Source organism: Capra hircus, chromosome 28 (assembly GCF_001704415.2).
Source record: "Capra hircus breed San Clemente chromosome 28, ASM170441v1, whole genome shotgun sequence".
Classification (NCBI taxonomy): Eukaryota; Metazoa; Chordata; class Mammalia; order Artiodactyla; family Bovidae; genus Capra; species Capra hircus.
This window is the reverse complement of record NC_030835.1, coordinates 18,149,547-18,172,529: the sequence shown is the minus strand read 5'-3', so window position 1 is coordinate 18,172,529 and position 22,983 is coordinate 18,149,547. Positions and strand designations below refer to the sequence as shown.

At 52.7% G+C, this 22,983-nt stretch overlaps 1 protein-coding gene across 3 annotated transcripts in view; it reads left to right on the top strand.

Annotated features, from left to right (window-relative positions):
• The window catches only part of SLC29A3 (solute carrier family 29 member 3), a 46,871-nt gene continuing 31,414 nt past the window's right edge, over positions 7,527-22,983 (top strand). For 2 of the 3 annotated variants that reach the window (XR_001917423.1, XM_018042501.1), the window contains exons 1-2: positions 7,527-7,611; positions 10,786-11,084. Coding sequence is in view for 2 of the 3 variants with exons in the window: in XM_018042501.1 (XP_017897990.1) it covers position 7,611; positions 10,786-11,084 (300 nt within the window). In the remaining variant the exon portion in view is untranslated. Of the gene's footprint in view, positions 7,612-10,171; positions 10,221-10,785; positions 11,085-22,983 lie in introns of all 3 variants that reach the window. The other variant, XM_018042502.1, reaches the window with a different exon arrangement.

The following is a 22,983-nucleotide window of genomic DNA, read 5'->3' as shown; positions in this document are numbered from 1 at the left end:
GTTATTAAGACAGATTCATTTTGGTTGCTAAGGCTCAACCCGTCCATCTTGGAACTCCAACCACGTTTAGCTAAGTCCCTGGGAGCGCCCTCTACAGGCCACTGGGGGCTGTGCTGCCAGCTCTCTGTGCCTTCCCCTCGCCCTCCCCTCTCTACTGCCTCTGCCAACCACTCCCAGCTTCCAATTTCCGGATATCTTCCTTCCTCTCAACCTCCACCCTTGTCACTTCATCCGAAAAGCTGCCATCAAACCAGCTGCGGCCTCCTGCACCAGGTACCCGAATCTCACACCAAAACCCCAGCCTTCTCCAAGTGGACGCGGGGGCGGATCTAGCGACCATTATCCACAGGTTGCCGTTTCTAACCATAATCCCTGCCCTGGACCATCGTTACAGGGACAGGAGGCATTCGAGATTAGGAACCGCCAGGACCTGATATTTCAAAACACAAGCTGGTGGGGCAGGGAGTGGCCCCATGCTGCTGCACATCTCACTAGGCACAGGAGCCATCACTGCTGGGGACCAGTCCGGGCAGCACACACTGCCCCCAGAGCCATGCCGAGGGGGAGACAGGGAAACAGATGGGAAAGGGGGCCGCAGAAGCTCCAACTCAGCCTGGAGCTTCCACAAAGACTTTATGGAATGATGATGCTTTAGAACGCTAGGGTTGGTGTCTCTGAATCAGTTTCTTGATTATGTATTTTGTGGAAGATGCTTTTAGGCAAAAGTCGGCAGCAACTTTTTTTTTTTAATGAAACTTCTTACAAAGAGAAGGTGCTGATGTCCTTTTAGCAGGTGATGGGCCAAATGTGAAGGCTGCTGTCTGCCAGAGGTGCTGGGGTGGCCTCAGGGCCCTGTGTGTGTGTGTGTGTGTGTGTGTGTGTGTGTGTATGAGTGTGAGGGGTGTGGGTGGGCTGGTGTCCCCTTAAGGATCCTAACCTGGGAGAGGGAGGTGGGGAAGAGTCCGTGGGAGGGGGAACCAGCGAGTCTGCTATTCCTGCAGTGGGGAAGGGTTCGCCCAGCCCAGGCCACACTGCAGGGGATTTGAATCTGCCCATCCCAGTTCTTCAGCCCAAGGAGCTTCCTCAAGGAGAAGGTCTGGATATTTGGAAATTCAATCAATATTTATTGGTCTGATCCATAGACTGACACAGCACAGGGAATACACAGGGGTGAATCAGACCTGGACTCTGCCCTCAAACAGCTCAACAGAATGAAAAGCAAATTCTTACAGTGGGTACACCAGGATCGGGCAGAAGCCAGGCTGAGAGGGGCACCCAGGACGTGCTCCTGAGCCCCTGGTCCTCTCTGCAGACTGCCAGAGGCCCTGCCTGGGCGCTGCTTTCCTCAGGTTGTGTCAGCGGGACAGTGGCCCCTGTCCCAGCCCCCCTCCTGCATCCCTGCACCAGATGGCGGCCTCAGCTGCTCCTCTCCCCAGGAAGGGCAGGGCTAAGCTGCCAGCCCTCAGGTCCCAGCAATGCCCCCATGACCAAGAACTCAGGCACAGATGCCCTGCACTCACACCAGTAAATACCATGACTACCCAAGGGGGTTACACTGGGCAGAGGCAGTCCCTGCGGACTGCAGGGGTTCGTTGGGATCCATTTCACAGACATCTAGGATGGCAGAGCTGGGGTTCTTGACCATTCGCTAATCTACCCTCACCCGATGCCAGCATTCCCTTCACAATGGCCTACACATGGGCTTGACCAATCTCTGCTTGAATACTTTCAGAGTTGGTGAACTTATCACTTACTAACAGTAATAATGGCTGGCATTTGAGTGCTGACTTCCTTTCACTGTAAGGGGCTGATTTTATCCTCAGGAACCAATAAGAATAAGTCTAAAGTCTTCTAGTCCCTAAAAACTTCTCAAACATTTGAAAACAGCCCTCGTGGTCCACCCTGGAGCCATTTCTCCCCAACCAAATGCTCCCAGGCCCTCACGTGATGCAGCTCAGCATCCCCATGTGGTTTGTGCTCCCTAGGTTCCTGCTCACCTGCCTCTGCTTCTTGGACTCCCACAAGGGAGTGACAACGGTGCCCACATCTAGGGTGCGGGAGGCATAAAAGCCACTAACTGGGAGGTGCCAAGCATAAGGGGTGGCACTGAGGAGGCTCAGGAAATAGTTAATTTTACCCATAGCCCCATCTCAGCTGTGGCTTTAAGGGAACAAGTTCAGGGGTCTGCCTGTCCTAGGTCTGAACCCAGACTCCATCATCTGCTTTCCAAGTGACCTTGAGCCAATTGCTTAAACCAAATTCCTGACCCACAGAATCTGTAATATAATAAACAGTTGTTTTATAACGACATTTTGGGGTCATTCATTTTGCAGCCATAGTAACTGGAACACAGGAGCTTCCCGGATGCCAGTGTTCTGACCTGGGTTCTTAGACTCGGTGGTGGTGGTGTTTAGTCGCTAAGCTGTGTCTACTCTTTGAGACTTTTGGACTCTTTGTGCTGTGTGCTGTGCTTAGTAGCTCAGTTGTGTCTGACACTTTGCGGTCCCATGGGCTGCACCCCATGGGACCGCAAGCTCCTCTGTCATGGGGATTCTCCAGGCAAGAATACTGGAGTGGGTTGCCATGCCCTCCTCCAGGGGATCTTCCCAACCTAGGGGTCGAACCCAGGTCTTCTGCATTACAGGCAGATTCTTTACCAGCTGAGCCAGAAGGGAAGCCCAAGAATAATGGAGTGGGTAGCCTATCCCTTCTCCAGGGGATCTTTCCAATGCAGGAATTGAACTGGGGTCTCCTGCATTGCAGGCAGATTCTTTACCAGCTGAGTTACCAGGGAAGCCGGACTCTTTAAACAATAGCAATTGATGAGACCAGGTGAGGAATTCCAGTGAGGCTTTACTGGGACTCAGGCGAGCATGAAAGAGCAAGAACAAGTAACAGGCACCCTTGCTCATTCTCCATGGAGGGCAAGCTGGTTCCTTCAATGGGATGAGGGCAGGGGTGTATCAATAGGTGGGGCCCAAGAGGTGGCTTAGGTGTTCCGCCCGGCCCCTTGGAGCTGCTGTGTGCAGAACCCTGCTTTTGCTCTGGGCACCTCGGAAGTGGCGGTTGGGTTTTGGCCTTTTTGTATCTTGTTGCTCTTGATTTGCCCCAATTGTGCATGCCTGCAGTTACTTTTTAGCCCCTTGTAGTTTCTTGGTGTTCTGTTGCTCGAGGAGACAAGAAGACATTTGTCCAGGTGCGAGCACTGCAGCAGAGGGTCCCAGGCTCCAGCCTGTGTCACTTACTAATGTTCCATTTCTTGATCCAGGCGCTGATGGCATAAATACATCCATTGTGTGGTCATTCATAAACGCTACACTTACAATTTGTAGGTTATACTTCCATCAGAAAACATCAAACAAGGAAACAAAAGAAGCAGTGGAAAGAATGCATTAAGGAATGTTAGACTAAAGGTGTAAGAAAAAGAAGCGTTGATGGATCCTAAAAGGCTCCTGAGCTGGGGGGAGGGGAGGGTTTAGGATCTGGGGCCACAGAGGGTAGACCTAGGACAGAGAGGAGAACTTTCCTGTTGTAACTGGAAAGAGAAAAACAGAAGCAGACGGGGGGCATATTTGGTGCTGAGAAATGAGGAAGTTCCTCCCTGATGGTTTCCGTTTTATCTGCCAGGTAGGAGGCAGGAGGCAAGGCCGTCTCAGGGTGGGACGTGTTCAGATGTTTGAGATGAGTGGAGAAGGAAGATGGCAGCCGTTTCTATGGAGAGCAGGAGCTAGGACTGCCATGGGACAACCAGAATCCTGGATGCCCAGCCCAGATGGTAACTTGAATTCTGAGTGAAGCCACTGGCCTGCTGGGGACTTTCTGCAGGAAGGCTCATCCACTTGGGCGTAGGGAGTGCCACTGGGAGTCGAGGGCTGTGAGAATTGAGAGTGTTATCAAGATGTTACTGAGATGATGAGCCATGTAATCTAAGCTGGCTCCAAGTGGAAGGAAGATGCCCAATGCATGGAGGGAAGAGACAGGTCAGGGCTGGAGTCTCCAGCAGGTCCAGAACGTTCCTCAGTGGGAGCAGTTAGGCTAAGCAAAGGAGAGGTGGTTCAAGTCAGAGAGATGGTTAGGACTTGAGCTAGTGATGTGGGCGCAGAGAGTTATGGGTCAGCAGTTATGGATAATTCTTTATCTCCCAGGAGCCACATGCCCTGCTTGGCGGCCCAGGAAATACTAGAAAGCAGGAAGCTCGCGGGAACAGCAGTGACAGGGAAGGGCCACAAGGTGGCAGCATCAGCCCGATGAGGCTTCCGCCTCCAGTGGTGGCCCGCCTTCTGGGCAGGCTCTTATTGCTTAATTGCCTACAGGTTTGCAGGCTTTAGAGCAATGAGTTTATGTGAGCCACCCCTTCCCCCCGCCCCCCCCCCACCCGGCCCCCACTCCAAACCACCTTGGATGGAACCCCTGACTGAGCTCAGGAGGCAGAAAGGCGACAATTTGAATCTTGGCTCTGTGGTTTATCAGCTGTGTGTCTCTGAAAAGCTCTCTCTCAGCACCCCAGGTTCCTCACACGTGAAGGTGAAAGTCGCTCAGTCGTGTCTGACTCTTTTCAACCCCATGAACTATAAGTCCATGGAATTCTCCAGGCCAGAATACTGGCGCAGGTAGCCTTTCCCTTCTCCAGGGGATCTTCCCAACCCAGGGATCAAACCCAGGTCTCCTGCATTGCAGGCGGATGCTTTTACCAGCTGAGCCACATGGGAAGCCCAAGAATATTGGAGTTGGTCCTCATATGTAAAAGAAGCTAACTAGAGTACCAGCCTCAAAAGAGATGGTTGTTGGGGATGGGGGAAGGCAGCCAGAGCGTCCTTGAGAGCTATCAATATTTTGAACCCCCCAAACCCCTGCCCCAGGCCTCATAGAAGGCTATTAGCTTGGGCTGATATGAGTAGGGAAACCAGGCTTGACTTCATAGGGATACCTAGACAGCGTCTAAGCCTAAGCCCAGGTTCATACGGCCCCAGTTTGTCCACCACACCAGGAGACGTCCCCAGCCAGTCCTTGTCATGCCATCGCAGCTCCCTGGAGCCAGAAGCAAGTCCCTTTGTAATACTGAGATAGCTTCTGTTCAATTGTCAGAACTTTCAGAGTATTTCCAAGCCAAGGTGTGGCAGGATGCTTTACTCTGAGAATTATAAATTATCAACCCAGTGAAGAGCGCTTGGGATGTTTTGAATTTTCATTTGTTCTTTCTTCTTTCTTCCTGTCTCTCTCCCTTCTCTTCCCTTGCTCTCCTCCTTCTCTTTTTTATTCTCCCTCTCTTCCTCTGTTCTCTCCCGACTTCTCTCTTCTTCATGTGCATTTCAGAACAATGGTGATGCCCAGTAGCTGTGCAGCACTGTACCATTTACAAATATTTCCCTGACATTCTCTGCCTGCCTGCAAACAGGCATCAACTCCGCCCAGTTGAAAAGCCTGAACTCATCTCCACCCCGGACACAGAGTAAATGGCCCTCAGGCAGGAAAGTGTTGCTTCCATGCCCGTGCATGCCTGCTAAGTCACTTCAGTCATGTCTGACTCTTTGCGACCCTATGGACTGTAGTCCACCAGGCTCTTCTGTCCATTAAATTCTTTAGGCAAGAATACTGGAATGAGTCGCCATGCCCTCCTCCAGGGGATCTTCCCAACCCAGGGATCGAACCCGAGTCTTCTGCGTTGGCAGGTGGGTTCTTACCTCTAGCACCACCTATCAAAAGGGGCCTCCACAGCCAGTCCACAACATCTGGCCAAACCAATCACCGTGGCCTGCCCACGTATTCCCATCCCCTTGGTCCTGAAATCAGTCTGCCCTCAAGTCGGCTGTAGGTTGCAGGGCTTCTGACGTCCTCTGCCCCTTCTGGCCTGTTCCCCTGGGAGAGTGCAAGCTCCTCCCAAGCAAGACCCCAGCCCTTTCCACCCTTGGGTCTTCGCACTGTTTTTACTCTCTCAACACTTCTGACAACAGATGTGGTGGGTTTCTTTTTTACATGTATACTCCAACAAATTCTCCAACTCTCTGGACACCAGCTGGGGATCCAACAATTCAATTCTGACACTATCTGGAGCCACAGATCCTACACATTGAAGGGTCCCACAAGGCTGCCCCTACTTCAACTTCAGACTCCAGCCATAGGTATAGAGTACCCAGGGTGCCCAAACTTTTGTCCAACTTGGTGACAAAATCAGGGGTTCCCACACACTCCCTCCAGTTTCAATAATTTGCTAGGATGGCCTACAGAATTCAGGAAAAAACTTACCATCATTGGTTTATTTTATATAAAGGGTACAAAATGAATAAGGTACCAGGTCCCAAGTTTCTGTCCCCATGGAGTTGGGGTGTGCCACCCTCCCTGAAGGTGGAAGTGTTTGCCAAACCAGAAGCTCTCTGAACTTGACCATTTAGGGGTTTCATGGAGGTTCATTATGTAGGCATGGTTAATTAACTCATTGGTCATGGATGGTTAGGTCATCACCAGCTCCTCTCCCCTCCCTGGAGGCAGGGCATGGAGCTGAAAGTTCCAACCTTCTAATCCCCAGGGTGGGTTCCACCAGCCCTCAACCAGAAGTTATCTGGGGCCCACCAAGCCCACCTCATTAGCATAAATTCAGGTGTGGCTTAAATGGGCTTGAATAACCAAAAAAATCACCCCCATCACTCAGGAAATTCTATGGGTTTTAGAAACATTCTATCAGGAACCAGGGACCAGATCAAAGATATTTCTGATCCTAACACACCACAGGCCCCACTGCAGGGCCTGGCACATGGTAGGTCTGCTTAATGAAGGACGCACAGTGTTCTGCCAGCCTTACCATGAAACAAGGCTGCCACCTCCCCGTGGCCCTGAGAGCACCCAGCGCTGACCCACCGCTGTGGGGTCAGGGGACTCTCAACAGTTTTAGAACCAGACAGAGCTAGCGTTACATCACACTTCCGTCGGGGCTTCCCACAAGCCCAGCTTTCTCAGGTCCGTGAGAGGGGCACAATGAGCGTAGACGTCAGGTCAAAGCAGAGAGACGGTGACTGCCTTGGGCGGTAATTTAGACAGGAAGTTCTGGCGGCCGGTGGGAGGGCCTGATAGGGTCGGAGTGGTCCTGAGGACTAGCTACGCCTCTGCCTCAGCTAGTGAGCTTCTGGAAGGCGCTGGCTCCCGGGAGGGTTCCCGCGGGTGCGGGGAACAGTAGGGGATCAGAGAGGTGCAGGTGAGACTCCGCCGCTGCCTGGGCGGGGGCGGGGGTGCGGCGGGTGGAGAGCTCTTCGGGTCCTGGGGAGCAGGGCTCTGGGAGCTGACGGGGTGGTCGGGCTCCACGGTGGGGAAGCAGCGGCGGAAGCACCGGGAGCCGACTCACTGCGCACTTGCGCGCTAGCCTGGGCGGTGCACCTGGCGGCCTGCACCTCACTCCCTCCACCTGTGAAATGGGCGCGTGCCCACAGCATGCCGCCCGCGTAATTGCGCGCGGAGCCGCGAAAGCAGACCCGTTTGCAAACCCGGAAGCGCCGGCGGGGGTGGGGCAGGCAGGGGGCGGGGCCTGGAGGCGGAGCCCGGCCTCAGGGCCGGCCGAGCCCCGAGTCGCAGTGGCCGCGGCAGCCGGGGAGGCAGCGGCGGTGGCGGCGAGCGACGGCGACAGTAAGTGCGGGCCGGCGGTCGGGCGCGGGCCTGGCCCCAGCCCAGCTCTTCAGGCTCCTGGTGGCTCCCCGGGCTCTCGCTGGGGGCGGCCTCCCCCCTCCCCAACCCCGCGGCCCTCCCGGGGGTGCTCCCCTGGAGCCTCAGAACCCCGACCCAGCCTCCAGCTCGGTGCGACGCCTCTCGCTGTGACCCCCCTTCCCCGGCGTCCATTCCCTTCCTTCCTTGCTCTCGCCTCTCACTTTCCTCTCACGTTCCCTCCTCCTGGGTCTGCATTCTCCTCCAGATTCTCTTCCCGCCCCCTCATGAACTTCCTGAGATCGGACCTCACCGTTTGGATGCGGGGGGCCTGGGTATGGACAAGTTAGCCCAAAGTATCCAGAAGGTGGCTGAGAGCCCAAATTGGGGCGCCTGAGTCTGGGGGTGTCCCCGACCTCAAGGCGAATTCTGCCGTGGCCTCTGCGTGGCGCCCTGTGTTTCCCACAGTGCTTTCCCATAGGGTAGCCTCCCCAGCCCCTTGCCCCCATTTCACAGGTGAGGAAATCGAGGCACAAAGGCGAGATTGACTTAAGAGTCAGTCAAAAACTTCCTGGGAACCAGCGCCCAGACCTGGAAGATGGTCTGCGGTGGCCCCAGGCCCCACGAGTTTCTGCTGCGTTGAGCAGGGTCTACCCCTTGCCCCAAGTCAACCAGGACAGGAGCAGGGCTGAGCCCTGCGGATTCCTACAGGTGCCTGAGGAACACACCCAAGGGCATCGCCAGCTCGGCCCCGGGGATGCCAGGACTCTTCCTTGCCTTTCTTCTTTTTTAATCCAAAGCCAGCAGCTAGCTTTCATAAAGAGTAATAAGACTTTGCTCACTCCAGTGCCCCAGCCTGTGACCTGAGTGAGAGAAAATTCCTGGCTCTTTCAGAAGCTTGGTCAAGGCCGAATGGTCCTGGACAAATAGGCCCCTGGAGCTGAGAATGGAGTCCAGCCGAGTGTGCCCTGAGTGACTGAACGTCAGCTCCGGCACCTACCCCTGGAGTTTGAGCATCTGGAAAGGACCACTTGCCCATTGTCTGTTGTCCTATGTGGGTCATAATTTTTACATTTTTCAACACTAATATAGAAACTGTATGTGTGTGTGCACACGTGTGCGTGCATGGCCACACTGTCTGTTTAGTTTGTTAGTGCTGAGCTCCCTGTGAACCAAAGCTGGGAAAAGGCTCTTCTCAACCAGGGGAGTTTAAAATAGACTTGCTGACACAGATGCTCTGGGCTTCCGGCCGCCTCCTGCCTGCCTGCTGCAGGGTATGTGCTGCCCCAGTAGGGGTACATATCCTGGCTGTTCAGAACCCATTCATTCAGCAGGTACTGATAAGGGTGCCCTGCAGTGCTGCCTTCGCCTCGGTTCACAGCTCACTGACCGGGAATTCTTCCAGAAGGTCTGTACTTGGAGCCAGTAGACAAGGATGCACATTGCCAACCACCTTCCTCCCAGGGAGGCCAAGGAATCCACATGGCCCTCAGACTGATTGGCTGAGTAACCTCACTTTTCCCATTTGTTAGCTGCATGACTTTGGGCAAATTACTCAACCTCTCTGAGCCTCACTCTTCGCCTGTGAAATGGGTCTTAGAGTAGCACCTACCATATTGGCTGTTGTCAGCCTCAAGTGCCAGGTACAGACCTGGACCTGCCCCAGAGCTGGATTTAACTATTGGGAATTCTCACTGTTTGAATGTGGGACAAATCAATGTGGGACAAACGTTACATCCTCGTTCTTTGCATCTGATAAAAAGGAAGCAATAATTCCTGCCTAATTCTGAGAAATATTGTGCGGCTCTCCTGAAATAGCAGATAAGGCCCTATACTATACCTCTGTGAAAGAGTGTTCTCATTTCTCCTGGTCTGGCTTAATGCTGAGTTTAGGCTCAGCCTCCTATGTGAGCCTAGATGCACTGATTTATTTATTGCAGAAGGGACTACAGACTGTCCCATCCTCAGTTTTATGGAAATTTATCCCATTTATCAAGCTGCTGCCACAGCCTAGGTGCTATATAGAACATAGAAGTAGGCATGCTACCTTGCAGCCAAACTCCACAGCCAGCCAGCCAGCTGACAAGCCCAGGATGGCAGGGAAGATGCTGACACTTATCAGCATTGCCAGCCAGTTGCAATTTACAATAACCATTGTAAAAAGGCTTCCCCGGGTTTGCAGATGGGGAAAGTGAGGCTCAGAACTTGGTGCCTTGCCCGAGGCTGTGTACACAATTGTTACTGGCAACCCAGAATCTTTAGTTTGTTTTAGCCGCTACTGCAGATGGGGAGTTGCTGTCTCGTGGTGGGATGTAATGAACAGAGGTGGGGGCCCAGGCCGGAGCTGCAAACCCAGGCTTAGCCATTTGCCTGGTCTGTGACCTGTTCTTTGGACCTCAGTTTTCCCACAATGAAATGAGGGAGTAGACTATTAGATGTTTCAAACCAGCTTCTGGGAGCAGCTCTAGACACTATGAGGTTTATTTTTTTTTTTAATGTTATTTGAATGCCTTTATTTTTATTTATAATTTTTATTTTTGAACAGACAATACACTCACAAAGTTCAAAATTCAAGAGGCACAAAAGAACATGCAGTAAGTCCCCAGCCTCGCTCCTCAGAGGCAACCACTGTTTGAAATTCCTTGTGTATTCTTCCAGAGGGTATACTTACATATGTGTGTATCTCCCCTCCTCACCGACCTGATCTGTGCTTCTTATGTACAGATAGTACCATATTCTACACAATTTCCTCCTCCTTAATTTTCTCCCACAAAGTTGAAAAGAGTTTAGAGAGCATTCTTGGCTCATCGAGGGGCCTAATTCTTTTTGTTGTGGCTGCTTAGAAATTTGAATGCCTTGAGACCAGGTTTGGCCTTCTGGACTGACTGCTACAGGCCCCGCTATGCCACATTGCCTTACTCCCAGCCAACCTGTCTGCTACCATGTGGCCTCTGTATAGTTTGGGGGCATCCTGAGGTCACTTACAATGCTGACATCTTGTCTTTGCCCCTAATAATTAAACCTGGAGCTCTCTAATCACACTCTGGTGACTCCACAGATCCCCAGGTAGGGGCAGAATCAGCTCTGTAAGATGGGTGAGTCTCCAGCTGTACCTGATCTCAGCTTCTGATCACTTACCCTGTCTCTCCGCTCCAACAGTGGCCATCATCTCAGAAGATGACTTTCGTCATACCTCCAATTCCACCTACAGAACTGCAAGCAGCTCCCTCCAAGCTGACCAAGAAGCACTGCTTGAGAAGCTGCTGGACTGCCCGCCACCCAGCCTGCAGAGGCCCGAGGACCGCTACAACAGTACCTACATCATCTTCTTCAGCTTGGGCATCGGCAGCCTGCTGCCATGGAACTTCTTTGTCACGGCCCAGGAGTACTGGATATTCAAACTCAGCAACTGCTCCAGCCCAGCCACTGGGGAGGAGCCTAAGGACTCAGACATCCTGGTAAGGCGAGCTTCTCCCATGGGGTTGGAGGTCAGTGGGGAACAAGCTTCCTGGAAGGGACAAAGGCTGAGTTCACTTGGGTGCACCCTTCCAGGAAGGCTTGTCGCATGTTGTGAGTATGGATGCAAGTTGGGAGGCTGTGTAGAGTGTAGTACATAGACAGAATTCATTTCAGCCCTAAGACATGCTCTGTGTTATGTATGAGGCCTTTTGTTTCGCATGGCAGGATAACATGGAATTGGATAAGACACAGTCCCAGCCTTCACATTGCTTAGTATTTAACTTGGGGAGGAGATGCAAATGATGAGTCTGTGTAGTGTAGTATAGTAATTGATCCCAAAATCCTGAGTCTATGCCTCCATGGGTTTGAAAGGGTGACTCTAATAGCATCAAGTTCAGCTATGACTTGCAGAAAATTCCAAAAGAGCAGTGGCTACCACAAGATGGAAGGAAGGTCATTTTCTCTCATGTGCAAGCCTGGAGAGGCCAGCCCAATGCTGGCATGATATTCCATGTTGTCAGGAACCTAGCTGCTCCACCATCTGTAGCTTCCATGTTCAAGATCACTTTATAGCCCAAGATGGCTGTAGGAGTTCTTGCCATTACATCACATAGGAAGAGGAGGAGAGGCGTAGGAACATAAACACTCTGGGAATTAAGCACATGGCTTCTGCTCATATTGTATTGGCCATAACGCAGTCATGTGACCACATGCACCTCAAAGGAGGCTGGGAAATGTAGTCTTTAAGCATAGTCTTTATCCCAGAGAACCATGTACCCAGCTCAGATGAGAGTTTGTGTAGTTGTGGAAGACAGGGGGAATCGAAGAATGGGGATAAGTAGTCTTGTCATAAAGGCAGAGATCTCTGCAACTTAGGAGAATGGGGAGGAGACATTCCAGGTGGAAGGCAAAGTCTGAGCTATGGTAGGATGGGAGGAAAGTTCAGACGTCTCTGAGGAACAGTGAACCATCTAGTTTTCCCAAATGTGGGGCACCCACACACGTAAGAGACAGATAAGGCTTGATTTTATTGCCTTGGCCTTGAAGTCCTTGCTCGGGACTTGAATGTCAAGGTGAGGAGTCTCAGTTTGGTTGGCAGTGGCATCGGGTCTACCCTTGCCACCTGGGGCTGCTCACTTTGTGGGCTGACTTTTCCCTCAAGCAGGGCGAGTGTTAAAGAAAAAGTAATTCTGCCACTTGTTAAAGCAGTAGGGAAGCCTTTACTCAAGACTGTCACAGTAAGGGAGAGAGATTGGGCTCACCTACTACAAGGACCGGAGAAGGCAATGGCACCCCACTCCAGTACTCTTGCCTGGAAAATCCCATGGACGGAGGAGCCTGGTGGGCTGCAGTCCATGGGGTCGCTAAGAGTCAGACACGACTGAGTGACTTCACTTTCACTTTTCACTTCCATGCATCGGAGAAGGAAATGGCAGCCCCTCCAGTGTTCTTGCCTGGAGAATCCCAGGGATTGGGGAGCCTGGTGGGCTGCCGTCTCTGGGGTTGTCCAGAGTCAGACACGACTGAAGCGACTTAGCAGCAGCACTGCAAGGACAAGAGGGGATTTATGGCCAGGGAGCAAAGCGAGAGGTCAATGGATGGAAAATTCCTAAGAGGAGCCGTCAAGGATAGGGTGTTTTTTTTTTTCTCTCATAAATTAATGTTTTATTATACTTTGGTTTAGTATAAAAATTGTCAGTAACCTTACTTGGGAAATAGCCAGAGCATTTGAGAATTCTTTTAAAAATTTATTTTATTGAAGTATGGTTGAAAGAGCCTCAGTTTCCACAACTGATCCAGAGCAGTGTCTGTTCTCTCTTGAAAGCTCATGGATGGGGGAAGTAGGGTGTCTCTGAAGGCAAGCCAGACTGGGGCTTGCCAGCTGCCACCTGTCTCCTCTAGGGCTGCCCTAGGGAACAGGAACAGGATACCCTAGCTGACCCAGCCATACCCCTCAACTGGCCTGGGAGTTGGCTCACCAACCCTCTTCTGAAAGTGCATTTGAGATCCCTGACCTAACCCCGTGGAACTTTTGATGAGTCTGACATTAACTGAGGCTTCCCTCTTGTCTGACTGGAAGGGCTTTTCCAGTTACGTGGTCACCCAGGGAGCTTTTTCAAAAATTCCAGTCTGGGCTCCTCCCCTGACATTCTGATTGAATCAGGCAGAGATGAAGTGGACATGGGAATTTTAAGACTTCACGTCTCCTCCTCCAGCCCCACCCCCTAGATTCTGACACCCTGCGAGTGCCTCTCTCTGTTAACTGAGGAATTCATAGATGCTTCTAGGGACCAGAGCAGCCAGTATAAACTCATTTCGCTGCTGAAGGGCTGTCACAGGAATGTAATGTAGTAATTTAGAGCGTCCTGCCCTAGGTGTGGTCTTGGAACCAGGCTTCACTGGGAGCGTGTTAGTGAGGCAGTCTCAAGCCCCTGGACTGGCTGAGTCAGGAGTTGCTAACATGCCACCCTGGTGACTGGCAGGCATGGTGGAGCTAGGGCAGGGCTTCTAGAAACAGACTGTGTGGGTTCAAACCCTACCTCTGCTCTTAGCTCCCTGGCGTCTCAGTGCCCATCTTGCAGTATGTAACAGGAGGATTATACCCCCACCAGCTTCTTAGGGTTGTTATGAGGATTAAGTAAATTAACATGCACACACAGCACTTAAGAGTCTGGTACCACTGCTGTGAGTGCCGTATAAACATTATTATTATTATCATTCGAGCGATGGGGCCCACACTCTGAGCTGCATGTGGCCCTGGTGTATTTCCAGACGGCTGGCTTAGCCGGGGTGCTTTATGATCCACTTTTATTTACCAGTGACTCAAGCGTCCCGGCTTTCTGCCAGCCTCGGTAAATCAGCCAGCCCACTTGGGCTTCATCCAGAAGATCCCCGTCTGCCTGGGCCAGCACCCGGCCTCGGGCAGCCCCCAGGGCTGGTTCCATGTGCACCTGTCCCACCTGCCCCTCTGCCTGGTGGCCCGGCTGGGGAGGACGTGCAGTCCCATGTCTGGGAGCCTGCCCTTGCCTGGTGGCCATGTGCCGTGAGCCGCTCTGGCTGCAAGGCAGTCCTTTCCCAGCTGCAGGCTCTTAGCATTCCAGGCCCTGCTACTGTGCTTTATTGCCTCTTTCCAAGTGCTGGCAGGTGCAGATGCAGTACCAGCGGCTGCCCGGAGCTCCTGGCTCCTGGCATCAGAGATGAGAAACCTGTCACCCTTCGATTCATGGGCCGGGTTTGGGAAGCAAGCATGCTGGGGTGTTTCTGCATTTTGTGGACCATTTTTCTTTGCCTAATTCCTCATTTCTGCCACCCTCCTCCCCAGTTCTTTTCCCCTGTCTTCCCGATTTCCCTGTGAGAGGTGATTGGTCTGTGCTGTCACCTGAGGGCTACGTCTTGGGGAGGGAGCCGGAAGAGTCAGGCACCCGCCTTCAGCCGCCCCTGCAGCTCAGTCGGCTGTGGGTCTGGCTGCTGTGTTTTCTCTGTGCGTTCCTCTGTATTTCCCAGGGATGGATACCTTTGGGCGGGGAGTTTGAGTCTATAGGAATTTTGCACAGACTGCCTCCCCCCGCCACCCCCACTGCCCAAATTATGTACTTTCAAGGTCACCTGCCTTCTCAGGCTCATTTCCTTCGGCCTGGAGCAGCCTTGGGATGGTTTAGAAAGCTTTCTGCTCACCTGCCCCCTTGTCTCCATTCTCTGGAATAAGAACTTTGAATAAACTCACCACAAGAATGTGGGCCCAGAGCCAAAAAAAATTAGAGCGTAAACAAGGAAGACTTGACAGGAAAATCTGATGCAGGGGGAACCACGATGACTGCCATATTCTGAGCCCGACTATAGGCCCACCATGCTGGCAAGGGTGTTAAACACGGTGTCTCTTGTTAACCCTGTTGTTTTTTTGTTTTTTTTTGTTTTTTCCCAGACAAAAAAGCTAAAGGCTCAAAGAGGTTCGATAGCCTGCCCCTAATCAGATAGCTAGAAGGGTTGTAAACAATTTTACGGAGAACTTAGGCAGATAGATGACTGCAACATTTGTCATGTTCAGAGGGTGGTGCAAAGGGGACTGTTGTGGAGACAGGGGCCAACCCACACCTGGATTGGGCCAAACCCTGTCTTTCTTCCTATGGAGAGCCTGAGCCTGGTCTGGTCTCCTTTCTACCCAGGAAGCCCAGGGCCCTTAGCTCTGCTCCTGGATTCTGGACCCAGTTTCCAAGGTGTCAGCTGATCCCTCCCCAACCCCCCACTTTCTCCACCCCGGCCCCAGTCCTCCCTTGGCTCTGGGGTTTTTAAACCATCCCTGATCCTGTGGGGCCTCCTTGCCCTCCCCTCGGCCTTTCCTGCAAGCCTGTAGACTGCTGCTTGGCCAGGGACTGTCCGTCGGCCACACACCCCCTTTCTGACCCAGAGAGGACAGTGGTGACGTTTTCCCCTGGTCATTCTCTGTCATGAGGCTGCCATGGCCCCTCCCCACACACCCAGGGCTCCTTTCTGAGGGGGCTGTGGACATGGCCAGGTCATGGGTGGGACCCACAGTCTGAGTTGGTGTCAGCAGGGCCAGAACCCGGGCCTGGCAATCTACAGCTGTCCCATCCATCGGCTGACCAGAGTGGGCCCCAGTGGCCCAGTCCTAAGGAGTGGGGCAGGAGGCAGGTGCATCTCTGACTCTTGGGAACCTCCCCTGCTGCCAGCCGTCTGAGCTATGGGCTTCTCATCGGCATCCCCAGCCTCCAGTGCACTTCCCCATCAGGCCCTCACCCCACAGCTCCTGGTCCTGACCACTTATTCTGGGGAGCCATGCTCTCAGCACTTTGCATTAGCTCGTTTGACCCCACTACACCCTGTGAGGTGGGAAGTGTTGTCTTCCATGGTGACAGCATGCTTTTCACAGACCGTTCGCTCCTCAGGGGTAGTGAAATCAGGCCTCTGACTGTATGTCCCTGTGTTCCCAGCAAAGAGTTGCACGTGATAAACATTCGTTGCATTAGTTATTATATGACTGGGGAGGAAAGCCTCATGACCCCAGCCCAAAAGAGGGCTTTGCAAGGGAGCAGAAGGTCTGGGGGTCACAGTGGTCACCACCGAAGGAGTTCTGATGTTTCAGGTGGTGGGCAGAGACATGAAGTGGGGCTCCTGCCTCGGGAAGGGATCCAGGTTGATCTGATTTAGCAGGTGGGGATCTTGAGCATCTTCCCACTTATGGTAGCTTTGTCTTCACCCAACCCCTCAGCCCCACCCAACGGGGCAGGATAGCATGACTGGGGAGCTATTCTTACAGCTAAGGGCAGGCATCCCAGTCCAAGGAGGAGGGTTCAGAGCAACCAGGATGAACTAGTTTAGAGAAGGACACATTATCAGATGCCTTGGTTATGACTTGCTGGTTTTACAGAGTCCCCACCATGCAGCCTGTGCCCGCCACCAGTGGACCCACCATCTTACTAATATTTTGTCTGCAGGATAACCTGGTGAGTTAGGTGCTATGCCCAGTTTTCAGATGGAGAAGCTGAGGCTCACAGATTTGGAGCTAGTGACCCAAGGTCACTGACTCCCAAGTGACAGAACTGGGCTATGGACCAGTCTGGAGGTTAGCAAGAGCCTGTGCTGGTAAGCAACATGCTCTGGATTCTCCATCTCCCCTGGTGTCCTCGGTTCTGGCTACCCACTAGAATCACCCAGTGAGCTGTGAAACCTACCCGCCTACCCTACCCATCCAATTCTGGTAACACTGAAGGAGGGGCCTGGACACAAGTATTCTAAAGCTCTCTGGGTGAGGCTAAATGTGCAGCCACATGATCTAAGAGAAGGGTTACCAGGTGGGGGTAAGGAGCAGCCTCTACCAGATCATCCATCAGACAGGCTTAGGCTACCTCCTGAGAGATGTTAGTGAGCCCTCTGAAAGGACCTCCTACAGTGCAGGTTGTCAAAGCTGGCAGTGGAGGGGAGGATGAAAGTAGGCTCCCTGCTGGAAGTCCAAGGAATGGCTTTCCTTGGCCTGGGCTTCTTCAGCACTGGGACCCTTCCAAACAGAAATGATGGTGCTGAAAGCTCAGCTTCTATGCACCAGTGCTGAATCAAATCTGGGAGACAGAGTTTGAGGTGAAGTAGAGAAGAATAGCTTTGTTGCTTTGCCGGGCAAAGGGAGACACAGCAGGCTCCTGCCCCAAAATATCATGTGTCCCTACATGGGAGGATTTGGTGAGGAGTTTTATAGCAATAGTTCAAGAGTGGGGTTGCTGATAAGAGGAGTGTGTGTGTGTGCAGGGCCTGCACGCCTTTAATCTGGCCTCAGGTCGTCTTCTGTGCAGTGAAGAATGCTAATTCCGTTTGTTGGGGGTTTTGATTCTGTAAAGATCTCAGAGATATTGTGTATCCCACGAGGTGGAACCAGAACCCAGCCCCAAGGCTACACTGTTTCTTTCTTGGCTGCCCTTCCCTTATCTCTGTATAGCTTCCCAGATTAGCAGCTGTTGGAATCTGCCCTTTGGAAGCTGGAGTCTGTTCCCTACAAGAAGAAAGGACAGAAAGGCTCCCGTGCTCAGAAGCCCTGCAGGGTCCTGCTCAGTTTCACTGAACGGGAGTTCTGGTATTCCTTTGACCTAAACACTTCAGGCTCGATTAATTCCTCAGCGTGCCTCTGCCGTTCCCCCAGGGCCTGACAACCTGGGGAAGAGGCTTCAGCCCTTCCTCCGATCACACGCTTAGTGCGAGCTGGGAGGGCTCCATAGCCACCCTCCTCTTACTCCTCACTTGCCAGCCTCCTGGAAGAGGAGCAGTAGGGCCGACTGGGTCCTGAGGTGGACGTCCTAGCACCTGGGGTGACACGGGCAAGAGCAGGGGGGCCATGAGGATGGAGGCCCACCGTTCAGTGGAGGTGGTCCTGGTCTCCCCTCTCCTGCGCGGCTGCCTCTGTGAGGACCCGCCAGTGGGCTGTGACCTGCTCCTGGAGTTTCAGAGCCACGGGTTATTTCTTCGGTAAATGCTCAGTGCCTGGGAGGAAGCTGGGCCTGTCTGTCCCCTGCAGGGGAGTTGGGAGGAGCCCAGGAGGGTGACAGGACTTTATTCAGCTCCAGTTTTAGTAGTGCCCTCCCTCACTATGTGGCTTGGGGTCAGGCTCCATGGCTTCTGGGTCTTTTGCACACAGACCCACCTGCAGTCTCTACAGAGTGCTCAGGATATTATTGCTGGGAGGGAAGCCTGGTGTTTACTGAGCGTCTCCTGTGAGGCATCTGCAGTGTGCGGACTGGGCCGAATCCTTATAATATTCACCACCTTTACCAAACTCTCACTCTGTGCCAGCCACTGCACTAACAGCCCTGGTTTGTTTATTAATTCCATGAGATTTATTAAACAACCTACTGTGTGCCAGAGGTTTTCTTTATCTCTCTTGGTCCTTATAGCCCTCAGGGTATTATTATGCCCATTTTACAGAGAAGGAAACCAAGGCTCGAAAAATACAAGTGATTTGTTCCTAAGCACAGTCAGTGACAACTGTTACTCAAGCCAGGCCATCTGAACCTGCGTTGTCCGTGCCCTTATTTCCTGTGCCCCAAAGCTGCCTTTCTGATCTCGGGTCGCCTCGGCCTGCAGTGGCTTGAAGCAGGGCTTGGGTTCCCAGGTAGGGATTGAGGCTGGCTCATGGTGGTGAGAGCACCAGATCCTAGCCACTAGACCAGTGGTCAGTGACAAGGGCCCAGCCCCTTCACCTTTGCAAAAAAGAATTTCCACAAAGTTGGAAAGTAGTGAAGGAAGTGAAGAGTTTATTAGGGGAAGAAAGAGTACAGAATACATGTGGGTAGACACATGGGCAGACTCAGAGAGAGAGAGAGTCCCAGAGTCGCACCCTGGTGGCAGTTTGAATTACTTTTATGGGGCATTTCTTCTGGGTGTCCTTTGGCCAATCATTTTGGTTTGCCTGGTTCACAGTCCATATTTGGGCTTCCCTGGCGGCTCAGACAGTAAAGCGTCTGTCTACAAAGCAGGAGACCTGGGTTCGATCCCTGGGTTGGGAAGATTCCCTGGTGAAGGAAATGGCAACTCACTCCAGTATTCTTGCCTAGAAAATCCCATGGATGGAGGAGCCTGGTGCAGGCTACTGTCTGTGGGGTTGCAAAGAGTCGAACACAACTGAGCGACTTCACTTTCACTTTCAGTCCATATTTGGTATATCTCAGGATCATCACGTGTGTGCACGCCTCTCTTAGCCAAGATGGATTCTATCGAAAAGGTTGTGGGTAGCTTAGCATCAGTAGATATCACTCCCCTTTAGACCTCCAAGGAGCCTTTCTGTGTCTGTGTGGTCAGGAAGGTACCCTGACTTCAAGAATAAGAAATATGTGGCCCGGGCCAGCCTCCTCCCTTAATTGTCCTGCCCTGTCTTGGAGCTTCGGTCCTCAGGGAGTGAATCCCTTATCACTTTACCCTGGGGGTGGGGGAGGGCCCATCTGCCTCCTGCCTCATTTCCAGATGTTTTCAGACTGCTTTTGACCCCAGTGCACGTCTCACCTGGCAGAACCTACCTGTCTGTAAGGGAAACAGCGCTTCACGAAGCAGCATCTACACTTTTAATAGAAGATCTCTGATTGTAGTTTTCAAAGAGGAGCAAGAGATCATGGGGCTGATTTTATAAATGGCTTATAAGCCACCCAGGCTGAAGATGGAGAGTTTGCTTTGGGATTTAACCTTTGGTAGGAGCCCATGATGGCCTTGGGGAGCAGTGTCATGGGGGAGGGGCAGAAGCTGGACCTGAGGCGGTGGGGGAGAGGATGGGGGAGGAACTGGGGAGACTGCACACCTGGGAAATACCTTGAGGTGTTCTACTCTGAAACTTTCTCCTTTTGGAAGTTTGGAGCGGGAGTTACAGGGGGACGTGTGGTCAGGAGGGTATGGATTTCTCTGGGTTTGTTTTGTTTTTAATGCAGGGGAAATGGCAGGCAGTGTGTATGCTTGTTGTGAGTGGGCCAAGTGGAGAGGGGACCATGGGTGCTGAGGAAGATGAGGAAGCAGAGCTGGGTGAGGTCCGCAAGCAGATAAGGCCTGGGCTCAGAGCGCAGTGGAGGGGTCCCAGCCAAGCCCGCAGATGATTCATCCTCAGGAACAGGAGAGAAGGCAGCCAAAGAGAAAATGAAATAAAATTTTGGTCCTGACCTATTAAGTGGATTTCATATCCGTCAGTGGGTTGCAACCTGTTATTTGAAGAGCCCTTCACCTGTTTGCCTGTGACCTCACAGTCAGCCATAAGGATGCATTTTCCCCAGAGGGAAGGAAAGTGAAGCGGTAAGTGACGTGCTGATGCCATAGGGCTGTGCAGACAAGGGTAGGGACTATAACCCAGGGATACCTGAGGCTGCGTTAGATTTCCTGGGGCGCTTCGGCAGACACTCAGATTCTCAGGCTCCACCCTGCTGGCTGCCTCTCCCGGGAGGGCCAGGTGCTCCTGACATAGCCAGCTGGCAGGGGGCTGGGCATCCAGGTCTCCTCTGTGCCACATGCTGTTCCTTGAGAAGCTTGCGCCTCTCTGGATGTTGATAGATCATGGCCCTCCTGCCGTCTGCTCCTAGTGCAACTCACATCTGTATTAAGGCAGGATTTTGCCTGAGCCCTGTCATCCCAGAAAAGGAGACAGTAGGGGCAGTCTGGGGGTCAGGCAGAATGGGAGGGGGGCTCCAGGCTTCTTGCGCAGGGCATGGGCGAGTGGTTGCCAGGCAGAGGGCAGGTCCCTCCCCTTGCACTGCCCAACAGCCTGGGCAAACATGGATGGCTGCTCTAAACCATTTTTAAAATTAGAACCAAAGTGAGTCATTTTTTTTATTCCCTTGTCCACCCTCTGATTCTAACTGCAGACCCAGCCAGCATGCCATTCCCAATAAATATACTGTGATGGCTTTTTCTTCTGTTTTTAGCTCTTGCTGTGTCCTGCAGAGGGAGAGAAAAAGCCCAACCTGAGATGCTGTCACTCGTGCCTTCGATGGCCTCGACTTCTCTTTTTGTTTTCTCCCCGTGTGCTCAGGGCCCCTCTCCACACCAGCACCCTGCACCCTGGCCCTCCCAAGCTATTGATGGCTACCCCTCGGTTTTATTCCTTCCCTCTTTCGTCCTTAGAATCTAGAGGCGATTTCCTCGACAAATTCGAGGGCTTTGAGTCTCCTTAATGTGACTGATCATCCCGAGGATCCAGAGAGCAGAAACAGATTGCAGTCTTTGTGGGCGCCTTTGTTACAGGGCCATCACCTGGGAGGGGCATGTGGTGGCGGCAAGGACTGGGGGGTGGTCCTCTTGGGAGTCCTGTCTGTGTCCACACTTGTGTGTGCACACATCTGAGGTGTGTAGCAGCCTATGGTTTCTGCCCACATGGACCTCAAAAATAGAAACCGGCTCCCTGTAGAGGAGAGGTCATGCTGGGTGAGGAAGTACAACCTAGGCTGCTAAGGACTCCCTCCTCCTGGTGGTTCTCCTGGGTTTCCTTCTACAGAGAGAGTCTGCAGCACTGCCACACCACCTCCACATTGCACACATGCCACAGGGCCTGGTCCCTGCCCTCAGCGGTCAGCCCTGGGGGCCGATGCACGTCAGCCCTCTGGGAGCTGCAGAAACTGAGGGTAGATGGGGAGTTTCCTTGGAAGACCTCTTCCTCCTCTCCCTGGCCACATGGTCCGGCAGCAGACGAGGAAGGACAGGCGGTGGCCAAGCAACATCAGGGGCCGAGCCCCAAATCAGCTCTCACCCCATGGAGACTGTGCATGGACTTGGGCTTCCAGTTTCTCTGACCTTTTGTTCTGTCTGTTTCTGAGCCCTTTCCCTGCCGACTAAGGTTCTAGCCTGAGGGTGTGTGGTGGTGGTGGATTGATGAGTCACCAAGTCGTGTCCGATCTTGCCACCCCATGGACTGTAGCCCGCCAGGCTCCTCCGTCCATGGGATCTTCCAGGCAGGAATTTTGGAGCAAGGGTGTGTGGGTAGCACATAAAGGATGAAGATCCCAGGCCTGCTTGCCCCGGTCAGGGACCAGGTGAAGGTGAAGGAGGGCGGGGAGCAGAGTGGAAGGTTGGCAGAAGTGGTGTTGCCATTTACCCTGCTCACCCTGCCTGGTGGAAGGACCTGGGGTTCAGGAGGGCTGGGTTGTTTCTGACTCTTTGTCGAATTTGCTGGGTGACTTAGGGCTCTTGTTTCCTTAAGAAACTAGATTGAGGCTGGCAAACTTTTTGCAAAGGGCTAGATGGTAAATATTTCAGGCTTTTTGGGCCACGGGATCTCTGTGGCAGCTGCTTGGCTCTGCCCTTGTAGAGTGAAAACCACCGTGGATAATTCATAAACAAACAAGCATGACTTTTTCAGTATTTCCCAAAAAAAGGAAGCTGGACAGATTTGACCCCAGGCCAATCTCTTGCCAACCCCAGGACTGGCCGCTCCCTGTGGTTCTTCCCCCTACAAGTGTTCTGAGATCTGCTATAGAGGTGCCTAACTGACTTGATTTCTCTTTATAACACTTACCACTGCCTGACATATTGCCTGTTTATTTCCTTATGCGTTTGCTGACTGTCTCCTTGACCAGAACATCAGTTCCATGAAAGCAGGAACTTGAACTAAATCCCTCTGAATCACTTCTGGGCTCAGAAAGATGAGCAGAGTGAGGAGTTGATGGATAAGTGTTTGTAGAGGACCTGTCTGTGCTGGACTCATGGGGAGAGGGCACGGGAGGAAGACCCTTGCAGGATTAGATGACGTGGTCCCGCATTCAGGGGGCTGGACTCTCACCATGGGGTCAGTTTTGCACAGAATACACTGGAGCAGACGTCCTTCCCTGCCCAGTCGAGTTGCTGAAGCCTGAAACTGAGGGGTTACCCTTTGTCTTCCTCTGTCCTTCTACCCCCGCAGTCAGCCTACCTCTGAAACGTCTTAATCCCTCC